General features: G+C 47.6%; 1 protein-coding gene and 1 pseudogene across 1 annotated transcript; both read left to right on the top strand.

Annotated features, from left to right (window-relative positions):
* Nucleotides 1-5578: 5578 nt before the first annotated feature.
* LOC147992574 (uncharacterized) lies at nt 5579-8396 on the top strand. Its single transcript, XM_087540860.1, has one exon. It carries the CDS (start codon nt 6696-6698, stop codon nt 8394-8396), a length of 1701 nt encoding a protein of 566 aa, XP_087396986.1. The 5' UTR covers nt 5579-6695.
* A 911-nt stretch (nt 8397-9307) lies between these two features.
* LOC147992573 (uncharacterized) lies at nt 9308-10613 on the top strand (annotated as a pseudogene).
* Nucleotides 10614-11147: the final 534 nt, after the last annotated feature.

The following is an 11147-nucleotide window of genomic DNA, read 5'->3' as shown; positions in this document are numbered from 1 at the left end:
TCGGTATAAAGCATCTAGTCCTTTCTAAGCGGCAGGATAATGTCCTGTAACAATTCAGGTTATCCATTCATCATCTGTAGTTCCTGATGTTTCCTATGCCTATGACTATGATATTCAGATCCCAAGTGTGTACTCCCTCCATTCCGAATTACTTGTCTTAGATTTGTCTAGATACGAAGGTATCTAGCACTAAAATGAGTCTAGATACATCCGTATCTAGACAAATCCAAGACAAGTAATTCGAAACGGAGGAGTAGATACCAGATAAATGATGAACGAAATAGGATGAACATTTCAGCTACACAGAAATATGATGAGGAATAAGACATTCATGTTTGTCTCAGGAAAGACTCGCTCCTTATAGAAGACTTGGTGAATGATAGTAGGGAGATAAAGTCATATGTCCTCCGTTAGGTTAATAGCTAAAAGTTCTTTGGTTATGAGATTTATAAAAAAAAAATGATGGATTTATTGTGTCTGTTTCTCCTCGACTAGGTTAGAGGCAGTGCTGACTCTAAAAAAAATTATGAATTTACTGAGCTTGTTTGTCCTCTGGTAGGTCAGAGCCTATGAGATATTAAAACAAATGATGAATTTATTGTGCTTGCATTTCCTCGGGTTAGGTTAGAGACAAATGAGAACCATGCTGAATTTCAATAGCTTATTTGCCCTTGGCTAGGTCAGTCCATTAGAGTATTGATCTTTGGTCACCGCACCAACAATATGTAGCTAGCCAATACAAAATGGCTAACATCCCGTTAACAACTAAAAAAACAAGGTGAGTAAGTAGAACTAAATTCGGCCGGTCGTTAGTATCTTCCGACTTGAATCGATTATGCTTTCAATGTGTTAATTAGACTATTCATTGTCTTAGCCGATAAATCTATCATAATCTTACTTGCCTCGAGGATACCCTTTTAATTAGTATATGTGAAATATTATTATGCCATACATGGGATGATGTATTCTCCTTTGAGAGTTGCCTCAAGCTCTCGAACGCTCTCTCCTACACCTCCGACGGCGTCGCAAGTCAAAGCAGGGATGGTCAGATGGGAGAGGTGGCCGAACGTAGATGTATATACTAGGGGTAGGTTTAGGTCTAGGGCTATGTTTATGGTTGCCTTAAGGGCGTCTCGCGTCATGCCAAGTTGTAATGATGTCTCGACATTGGTGAGCAGCAATACTCGAAATCCAACTTCATCTTTTGATGGCTCTCGATGGTGGACATGAGCCAATCGAGACATGTATGGCTCAATAAGCTCCACCAATAAGCTCGTTTTCCCAACAGATCCAGTCAGACTGGTGATTCTCTCCCCCCTTTTTCTTCACTGTGAAGGAGATGGAGGAAGGAAGGGGAGTGGATCTGAGATCTAGCTCCTCAAATTAGGAGGGCGAGGGGAGCATTATGATGGCATGTAAGTTCCCTGTTCAACTTCTACCGTTGCACTGTTCTCAGCGATCGGAGTTGTACATTAGATGGTTGGCTCGGTAGGTCAGATCTTTAGCCATGAATCGGCCTACCCTTGGCCAACTTCAACCACCACGACGAGGCTCCTTTCTCCTTGCCTGTTGTCGGCAATGACACGCGGTGGCCATTGCATCTCCCGACAAGGTTGCCAACTACTTTAGGACTTGATTGCATTTTCCTATCTTGATGGGAAAAACATGCTTGTAACTTAATTTTGCTATACTAGTGCCAGTTCTAGGACCTTAAGGTCTATTCAATTTTAATTATTTATTTGAGATAAACGCATTGGAAGTCACAGAATTTTCACGAGATGCGCAATTTGGTCGTGCTTCTTATTTTTTTGCGGGAATGGTCATTCTTCTTCTAGTCATGACACTCCATTTTATGAGAAAACACATGTCACACACCAGTTCGGATGCTAAGGTGTCCTACTCATTAGGATTCATTTTATTTGCAAAAAATGCCCTGGCTTGTTTTGGAGGCGTCTTTTGCGAGACTATGGGCCAACAGGGATTACCTTTATTGAGGCATTTCTTTGAACAGCATAAGCGCTTGACAAGCTCCGGTGAGGACTACCTACACCGCCCGCATTTGGTCGACGTGGTCGATGTCGCTGCACTAGGACGCGATCCTGCTCTAACATCCTGTCTTACATCGACATGCTGGTGGACAGAGTCGCCGCCTGACCTGCTCTCGCTGCGTGTGGCATTGTGCTACCGGCGGAGTGGTGCCAAGGCAGTGGCTCCTTGGCATGCGCGCTAGGGAATCTCTTCTTAAGCGTGCCGTTCCAGTAGCTGTCACGGTGAGGTCCGTCTCGGAAGCTCTGCAACAATGGAAGATCAGGTGTTTAATAAAATGCCAACCGGCTTGGGCAGCGACTCCCACGGCGACTACATCGCCTCCGTGGCCGGGTCGTGCTAGTCGGGTGCCTCCTCGCCCGGTGAGACTGGGCCATGCGCCGCCACGGCCAGCGACGCCGAGAACTCCGATGGACGCGATCTCGTCCAGGCGGCGCAGACCCGGCAGCACCGCATAGCCTGAGCTCGAGCCGGGCGTGAAGTGACGCCGTCCAGTGTGCCTCCTCGCCCGGTGAGACTGGGCCATGCGCCGCCACGGCCAGCGACGCCGAGAACTCCGATGGACGCGATCTCGTCCAGGCGGCGCAGACCCGGCAGCACCGCATAGCCTGAGCTCGAGCCGGGCGTGAAGTGACGCCGTCCAGTGTGCCAGAGCCGAGCATTGAGACCGAGCTACACATTCATGCGATTCCCGCTATCCGTTGCAGCGGCCGACGTTCTGGTGCCACCCAGAGCTCGAGACGGGCATGAAGTTGCCACGTCCGAAGAGCCCGATCATATGCCGTTTCCCAGTCCAACAACTATGCGCGCGACTGACTTATTGTTTCGGACGTGCACCTGATTGCCGGGACTAAGACGAGGGCGTGCATGCTTCACCGTGTGGTGCCACCAGGGCCGGCCCAGGGCCAGGGCAGCAGGGGCGACGGCCCGGGGCCCAGCCAAACTAGGGGCCCCGACCTTAGTGCTGCAGCCTATGGAAGAAAAAACATATACGCAGGAAAGGCCCATCATCTAACAAAAGCCCAACTGCTAAGATGCCTAAACGCACGACTACTGGCTAGAATTGAGCATGGCTGCACAGGGCGAGCGGCTCTTTGCCTCCTCCTATTTGCACGCCAACGCCCTCTCAAAAAAATAAATTGTAACCCCTCAGAAAAAATGGTATGCTGTCGTACGCTCACATATATTGGTCGATCGAGCGACTGATTCTCTACGGTAGCGGCTGCCGGATACTAGGGCATTCGCAAGGAACAGCAGAGATAAATCTCTAACGAATTTCTCTTAGCCCTCAATCTTACACTTTGATAAAATTATGTTCTTCTTCTTACAATAGTAGAGTTTGGTCATTAGTCTTGCCAACTTGGCCCTTGACTCAAGGTGTCCTTGAAGATTAGATTTCGATAGCTAAAGAGCATGGAATTTCACTAATTTTACTGCAACGTTTAGCTGACTTTGCTCTTTTTCTTGCAGACATGTTGCCCAAATAATATTTTACATGGTTCTGATAAAAAGAAGAAAGAGAAAACGAACAAATAAGTTAATTGGATCTCATGATTATTGTAGACTTGGAGGTTAGTTAGCATGTCAGTTCTTTTTTCCAATATATGTATGTAAGTTCTATGAAGTTTGATTTAGACTTGAACTAAGACACTTCATCCTATGTTACATCAGGAAAAAAATATCATTCTTTACTATAGCTTTGCAAGAATTTATCTATCAATATATGAAATTAGAAAATTCCTCCATTGCCGCTGTTGGGCCCATTCATTGAATTCGCCCTGGGGCCTTCGAAACTCGGGGACCGGCACTGGGTGCCACCCGCGCGTGGAGGAGAAGCTACTGGCGGAGGTAGAGACCGACGAGCTCCGGAGCAGGTTTCTACCTTGGCGTGGTCGTCAAGGAGGACACGAGGTTCCACTTCATCTCGCCGCTCATCGCCAATGAGACATCGTCATGCTCGTCGCCGCCGGCCAGGGCCTCACGGGGGGCGCCATGGCAGGCACAGTAGCTGGCCTGGAGGTGCCAAGGACGAGCTCACCGGCACGCTGCACGAGCGCTTCCTCATCATCGACTTCGAAGTGTCCGGCAAACCCTTCCTGACCTTCCTCGCGTCCACGACCGAGCCCCTGTTCCTCGACGCAGTCCGCTCCCTTGGTTGCATTGTTAGAGCATCTACAGCCACACATAGCTAATATGGCCCCTCAAACATCCACAGACATGCCCGGGCGTGTTCGTTTTGACTCCTCATATTTGCTTTCAGAGTAAATGGCGCCGGCGGTCTAAGAACTTGTGTTGTGGGTGCACTTTAGTCACGGTACATGCAAATCAGAAAAACTCGTCATAATACTTGTGTTGCGGGTGCAGTTTGGTCACACGGGCCATCTAAACCGGCCAGCCGTCCAGTTTTCTCTCTTTTGCGGTCATGCGCTGCGGCGCACGTGACGTCAATCGGGCATGAAAATTGTCACAGAACGCTCACGTGAGTCCCTGGCCGCTAATTTTTTTTAAATAATACATTTTTTATTAATTTGCACAAATATTATGCTTAAAAAAAGAATTTCAGAAATAATACACCGTCGGTCCGCTGCGGACCGACTGGGCCTAGTTAGCCCACAGCAGGCCGACTGGGTGCACTCGGCCAGTAGCAGGCCGACAGATGGCCAGCCTGCGACGTGTCGCGCACGGATTCGGCAGGCCACGTCGCGAGGGGGGGGGGGCAGAGAGGGAGCTGTCGGCGCGGCGGTCACGGGGCGAGCCCCTGCCAGCTTACCGCGGGCCGATCGGCCAGCTGCGGGCCGACAGGGTGTGGACCCACCTCACGCGGCACGGCCGGCTCCCTGCGTCTTCTTCCTCCTCCCACGCGAGCGTTCTTCTTCTGTTCTTTCCTTCTCCTCTCTGTACACCAAAATGCCCCCAATTTCTACACCTAAATGAACCATTTATTTGCGGATTTGGCATCGTGAATGGATTCTACTCAGTTAGGGCAACCAAAAGAGACCTCGATCTACTGATAGGGTAGCTCGTGGCGGTCGTGGTGAGCATTTAGGTGGAGTTTTTTTTCCATCTTGTTGGTGGAGCTTGTTGCGGCGGTGGAGGTGGAGGTGGTGGTGGAGAAGTTGGGGCAGTGTGGTGGAGGCGGTGGAGGTGAAGCTCCGACAGCTTGGTGGAGCTTCCCGCTCCGATTCCGGTGATTGAAGGCCGCCGTTCGTCGTTCGCACACACACGCTTCAAGGGTATATTTCAACCAACATTTTATTTTTCGTCGGTGCTTCGGTAGTATTTGTTTTCGATGTGAAATAAATTAGGTGTGTGATTATTGTTAGTTGCTCCGGTAGTATACGTAAATATATTTAGACGTTAACTAATTAGTTGTGTAAAAATTTGTAGTTGCTCCGGTAGTATTAGTTGCTTCGTTAATATTCTGTAATATATAGCTAGCTAATATATAGACATGTCTAATATTTGTTAGTGGGGGTATATTAAGTTGTTGCTTAATACTTGTATTTCGTTGTTAAAAAAAAGGTGAGCCGAGATGTCCGATGTAGTGAACTTCAGATTTTGCTATGGTCCTGGTACTGTCCAAACAACTGAGATGGGAGCAGATATGAGTGAATTTACTCACATAGATGTGCCAATGAGCGCACCTCAAACATGGCCAGTCAGTTAGTTGAAAGAATGGATTGCGGCAAGTTTAGGTCTTGATACTGAAACACACACCGTCGGTGTTCATGCATTGTGGACACGGTCAAGTTCAATAATTTACTTTTATTTAATGCCGATAGAGCGAGACTCCGAATGGGTGCGGTGGTTACAAGGTTGTGAACGAAGGGGATGCAATCTTGTTGCTTTAGTGATTCCCGTCGTGAAGGAGGTCACTGCACATGAAGGCGAGGGTTGCTACGATCCTGGTCATAGCAGTGTAGGGAGGCAGTTATCTATGTCAAATGCTGGAGATGATGGTTACGAACAAGGACAGAGCAGTCAGGTAGAAGGAGGAAATGCTTATGATTATGAACCAGGGCAGAGTAGTCAGGTAGAAGGAGGAAATGCCGATGGTGATTACAATAGCGAGGTGGACGCTGACGAGGTAGATGGGCACATGCAGGACCAGATGGAAGAAGAAGACACCAATGTTGAAAGGGGTCATGCCGATGATTCCGACGAGTCAGATGAAGAAGAAAATGCAGAGGAGGTCCCGAATCCTGCAATGTGGAATCATGACTTCTCATCTGCAATGACCGTGAATGATGGACATGATTCAGCCTGGCAATATCACCAGAACAATATTGCGACGGGTGCTATGTATCCGAACAAGCAAGCCCTGAAAGATGCAATAATTAACTGGGGAATGTCCACACAAAGGGTTTTCACAGCTCAGGTGTCCAGTCAGAAATTCCTGACAATGGTATGCAAGAACGCAGATTGTTCCGCCAGGGTGCACGGCTTTCTCCCTAAGTATGGCACAAGTTGGGTGATAAGTGACTTAGTTAATCACAATTGTCTTATTCCCTGCATCCCTCAGGATCATGCCAACCTTTCATCGACGCTTATTGCTCGGTTGTTTTACGATGAGATAGTGTAGGGCAAAGCTATGGAAGTGAAGGCAGTCCAGACAAAAGTCTTCGCCAGGTTCAAGTACAGAATTTCTTATGGCAAGGCTTGGAGGGCTAAGCATGCGACGCTTGAGAGGAGATTTGGTTCTTATTTTGATGCATATGACTCTGTTGTCCAGCTCCTCTCACACCCTGCAGCAGCGGAATCCAGGCACCTATATCGATATCCAAGACATGTTCATGCCAGAGTTCCCAACTGTGAGGGTGTTGCATCGTCTCTTCTCTTTCGGTGTATGCATCGAAGCTTTCAGGCATTGCCGATCGGTGATATGTGTTGACGGTACTTTTCTCACGGGCAAGTACAAGGGTCAGATCCTGACAGCCATAGGTCAAGACGGCCAAAATCAAGTCGTCCCACTCGCATTTGCTTTTGTGGAGAGTGAGAACATTGAAAGTTGGACATGGTTCTTTAGGCAATTGAAAATATCAGTTGTGAAGGAGAAGCCCAATGTGTGCATCCTTCATGACAGGCATGCAGGTATACTCAGTGCGATAAGGACACTGACAAACCCAGGCCCTGAGGAACAAGTTCCATGGCAGGACTTGCAGAGCCGTTGGTGCATGCGCCATCTGGGGGCTAATTTCTTCTCGCAGTTTAGAAATAAGAACATGATGAATCTGTTCAAAAAACTCTGCAAGCAGAACCAGTTATGGAAGTACAATTTGATACGCGACAGACTTAATGTGTGCACGCAGAGACACGTGAGTGACAGGAAAGCTGCAAGAGATGCAGCGGTGAGGGCACATGTTGAAGCAGTAGCTGCAAAGTTGGCAACAGGAACAACGGCCGTGGAGGAGGAGCCTGTTGGGCTATGTGACCTGCCAGGCTTTGACCCACCTGTTAGTAGGAGAAGGCTTGGGAGGTCGATTAAAACCTTCGAGCAGTGGATAGAGCATGAGCCTCTGGAGAGGTGGTCTTTGCTACATGCCACACATGGAGCAAGGTACGGTGTCATGACAACGAACCTCGCGGAAACATACAACTTTGTCCTTAGAGGAAACCGGGCATTGCCACTTACAACCATCATTGAGGGTATTTTCTATGGCACCGTCAAGTATTTCAGAGATAGACGTCAAAAAGCAGAGCAGCATATCTTCAACAACCCGAATACACGGTACTGTGAAAGAGTCACGAAGTACATGGACAACAAGATGCAAAAAGCTAGGTCACACACTGTAGTCGCCATCGGTAATCAAGAAAGAAGGTTTGAGGTCCGCTTAGCCAACAACAAATTCGGATGTGCAAATGAGTTGAGGACGCATGAGGTGAAAATTGGTAATGAAATCTGGCCAACGTGTGAGTGCACATGCAATAAACCGAAATTGCTTCACCTACCTTGCTCACATGTACTTGCTGCTTGCGGGCAGCTTGGAATGGATGCAATATCGTTTGTGTCTCCATTTTTTCTGAAAGAGTCTGTCCTCAATACCTGGACAGGTGAGCTGATGGGTTTTCGATCAATGGGTAATTTCAACAGCGTCAACCCCGCTGAAAGGCGTTACATTCCAAACGCAGAGCATATGCGTACAAGTAGAGGCAGACGGCAGTGTCAGCGCATCCGGAATGATATGAATGAATCTGAAGCAGGAGGTCCAACTAGGCAATGCATTCTATGCAATGAATTTGGCCATAGGGACACTAATTGTCCCACTTCCGTCACTGGGCGTGGACGAGGCAACCGGGGAAGAAGAGGAGGTAGAGGCAGTAGAGGAGTAAGGGCGAGAGGAAGAAGCTAAGCTAGCAGTAGTATGTTCTGAATTTGTATTAAGTGTGGCACTATGTTCTGAATTTGTATTAAGTGTGGCACTATGTTCTGAATTTGTATTAAGTGTGGCACTATGTTCTGAATTTGTATTAAGTGTGGCACTATGTTCTGAATTTTTATTAAATGTGGCACTATGTTCTGAATTTGTATTAAGTGTGGCACCATGTTCTGAATTTTTATTAAGTGTGACACTATGTTATGAATTTGTATTTAGTGTGGTGCTATGTTCTGAATTTTTATTAAGTATGGCACTATGTTCTGATTTTTTTATGTGCAGGAATGTCGGAAATGTGGTTGCTGAATGGGGACATTGATAGGGGTCATCGTGGTGCGATATGGTATGAGCGCAAGCTTGAGCCTCTGGTCACTCGCACTCCTAAGGAAAACTGGATGATACACCCAGGATGGCTTCAGTGGTACGTGCTTTATTAATTTGCACACTGACATCCATATTAATGGGAGACACTAACTGAAATGTTCTCTGATGAAGGTTGAAATGGGTCGGCCTTTTACCTTTCACGTGTCTGGTTGAGTCTATCCCGGGTGAGAAACGCATCGCCATCGACGGGTCCTTGCTGACCTACTTAGTGGACCGTTGGAGGCCAGAGACCCACACGTTTCACTTTCGATAGGGAGAGATGGCTCCTACTCTGGAGGATGTGTCACTTTGCTAGTGATCAGACCAGGAAGGCATACACAGCATTGAACGAGCAGTTCGATGCGTACACCGGGCTCATCTGGCAGCCCTACACGAAAGCAGCCATACAAACGAGATACCCTCATGGTCTGTCTGTGCTATGCACAAGGGACCAAGATTACTGGATGACAAAATCAAAGATCATCTTCGATGTCTTCGTCGAGGAGATGGCACAACAGAGGGTTATGAGGCAATTTGGTCTTCTACAGTTGGAGCTGCCTCCCCCTATAGAGAACCCGGTGCCAGCACACATCCACAGGTATTAACCAATTTTTCAATGTTGCATTATCTTTGATAGTACTCCATTCGAAGCTTTAGGTAATTGTTGAACACACACCACAATTTTAGGACGACAAGGAAGGGCATGATCAGGACAACTACTGACTGGCTAGTTAGACTAGAGCCGTATGTTATAGAATGGGAGACATCAAACACACATCTATGGCACGAGAATCAAAATTTTGATCTCAATGAATTCAATCTCTATTTGCGGCGCTACATGACCGGAACACGGTTATGCATCGTTGAGCACTCCCACCCAGAGGAGATACCGGATCCTACTCCGTCGGATATGTACCCGAGCTATGACACTTCAGGCTTTAGGAAGTACGCGGTAAGATATATTTTCTTTAAGTAATGTTGTCACATACTTTGACGTGCAAGAGACATACATTATTAATCGTCATGGAAATTTGCAGGCTACCTTGACACACGAACTCTACGAGGACGTGACCACCTTTGGACGATCACTATCGTTTGGACCTCTTCTTCAGCACCGTCCAGTGCTACAGCCCTTCTTGGAACGAATTCAGAACAAGATACGGACTGTGTACGAGGCTATCACGTGCACCCGGAGAACCAACGTTGTTCAGCACCACCAGCAGCAGCCGCGTCACTCCATGCACCGACATCAACCACGTCCATGTCTAGCACATCAGCCAACAACCAGGCCACCCCGTCCTGACCAACCTGGCAGTTCAACGTGGAAGCGACCACATCACTATGGTCCCACATCGAGCTTCGTGTTTTCTCCACAGCCACATCAGCACGGTCCCTCGTCGAGCTTCGTGTTTTCTCCATAGCCACAGCAGCACGGTCCCTCGTCGAGCTTCGTGTTTGAGCCAGAGCAGCCATCACAACTAGCAGGTAAGTGTCTTCATTTTTATTGTTTTCAATATTAATTGAGGCGACCTCATTCTTCATGACTAAACGTTCCATCGTGCAGGAGCCTACGGATATCATGCGTCCATGTCAGCATCACATGATACGTGGGGGAGTGATCAACATCCCGAGAAGAACATACATGCTCAGATGTCGCAGCACACCCAGTGGATGAACATGTATTCAACTTCTCCACCAGGCCCCACACAGGATACACAACATGACCAGGGAGAGTCTGAAATTCCTCCTCGTAACATTAGGCCACCTAATAGGTTGGGATGGTCGCCGCTTCCGGATCCGCCTCCCCGCCAGGCCAAACGTCGTCACTGACGCTTCCATCTATCAGTAGAGACATGACCATCTACTTATGTATGAGACTTATGTCTATTCTATGTATGAGACAAATGACTATGTACTTATGTATGAGACATATGCCTACTCTATTTTAGTGCTCTGTTATCCGAACTACAACATCATATTTAGATAGAACATAATGCTCGTACAACAAGATAGTATAAACAACTAGATAGAACTACATCTAAATTAACGGTACGTACGACTAAACTTACAACATACATCATAAAAACTACATGAAGTCATCATCGTCATCCTCCGTCGATGCAGAACTCTTGCCCTTCGAGGATGCAGAACTCTTACCCTTGGACGATGCAGAACTCTTGCCCTTCGAGGATGCAGTACTCTTGCCCTTGGACGATGCAAAACTCTTGCTCTTTGACGATGCAGAACCCGGAAGCGGTGGCATGAAGATATCATCTTCGTCCTCGCTCTCCTCAGTCCATAAAAATGGATGCTTTTCTGCAGTCCTTCTGAAAGTTTCACTCTGCGGCTCCTCTACCTTCTTCC

The sequence above is a fragment of the Triticum urartu genome, chromosome 1A, assembly GCF_056163025.1.
Source record: "Triticum urartu cultivar PI428250 chromosome 1A, HENAU_Tu73, whole genome shotgun sequence".
Taxonomy (NCBI): Eukaryota; Viridiplantae; Streptophyta; class Magnoliopsida; order Poales; family Poaceae; genus Triticum; species Triticum urartu.
Note: the sequence above shows the minus strand (reverse complement) of the source record. Positions and strands in the feature narration are given on the sequence as shown.

What these genes read in the sequence shown, in the direction of transcription:
- LOC147992574 (XM_087540860.1), top strand. Translation starts at nt 6,696, where the DNA reads ATGGCAAGGCTTGGAGGGCTAAGCATGCGACGCTTGAGAGGAGATTTG.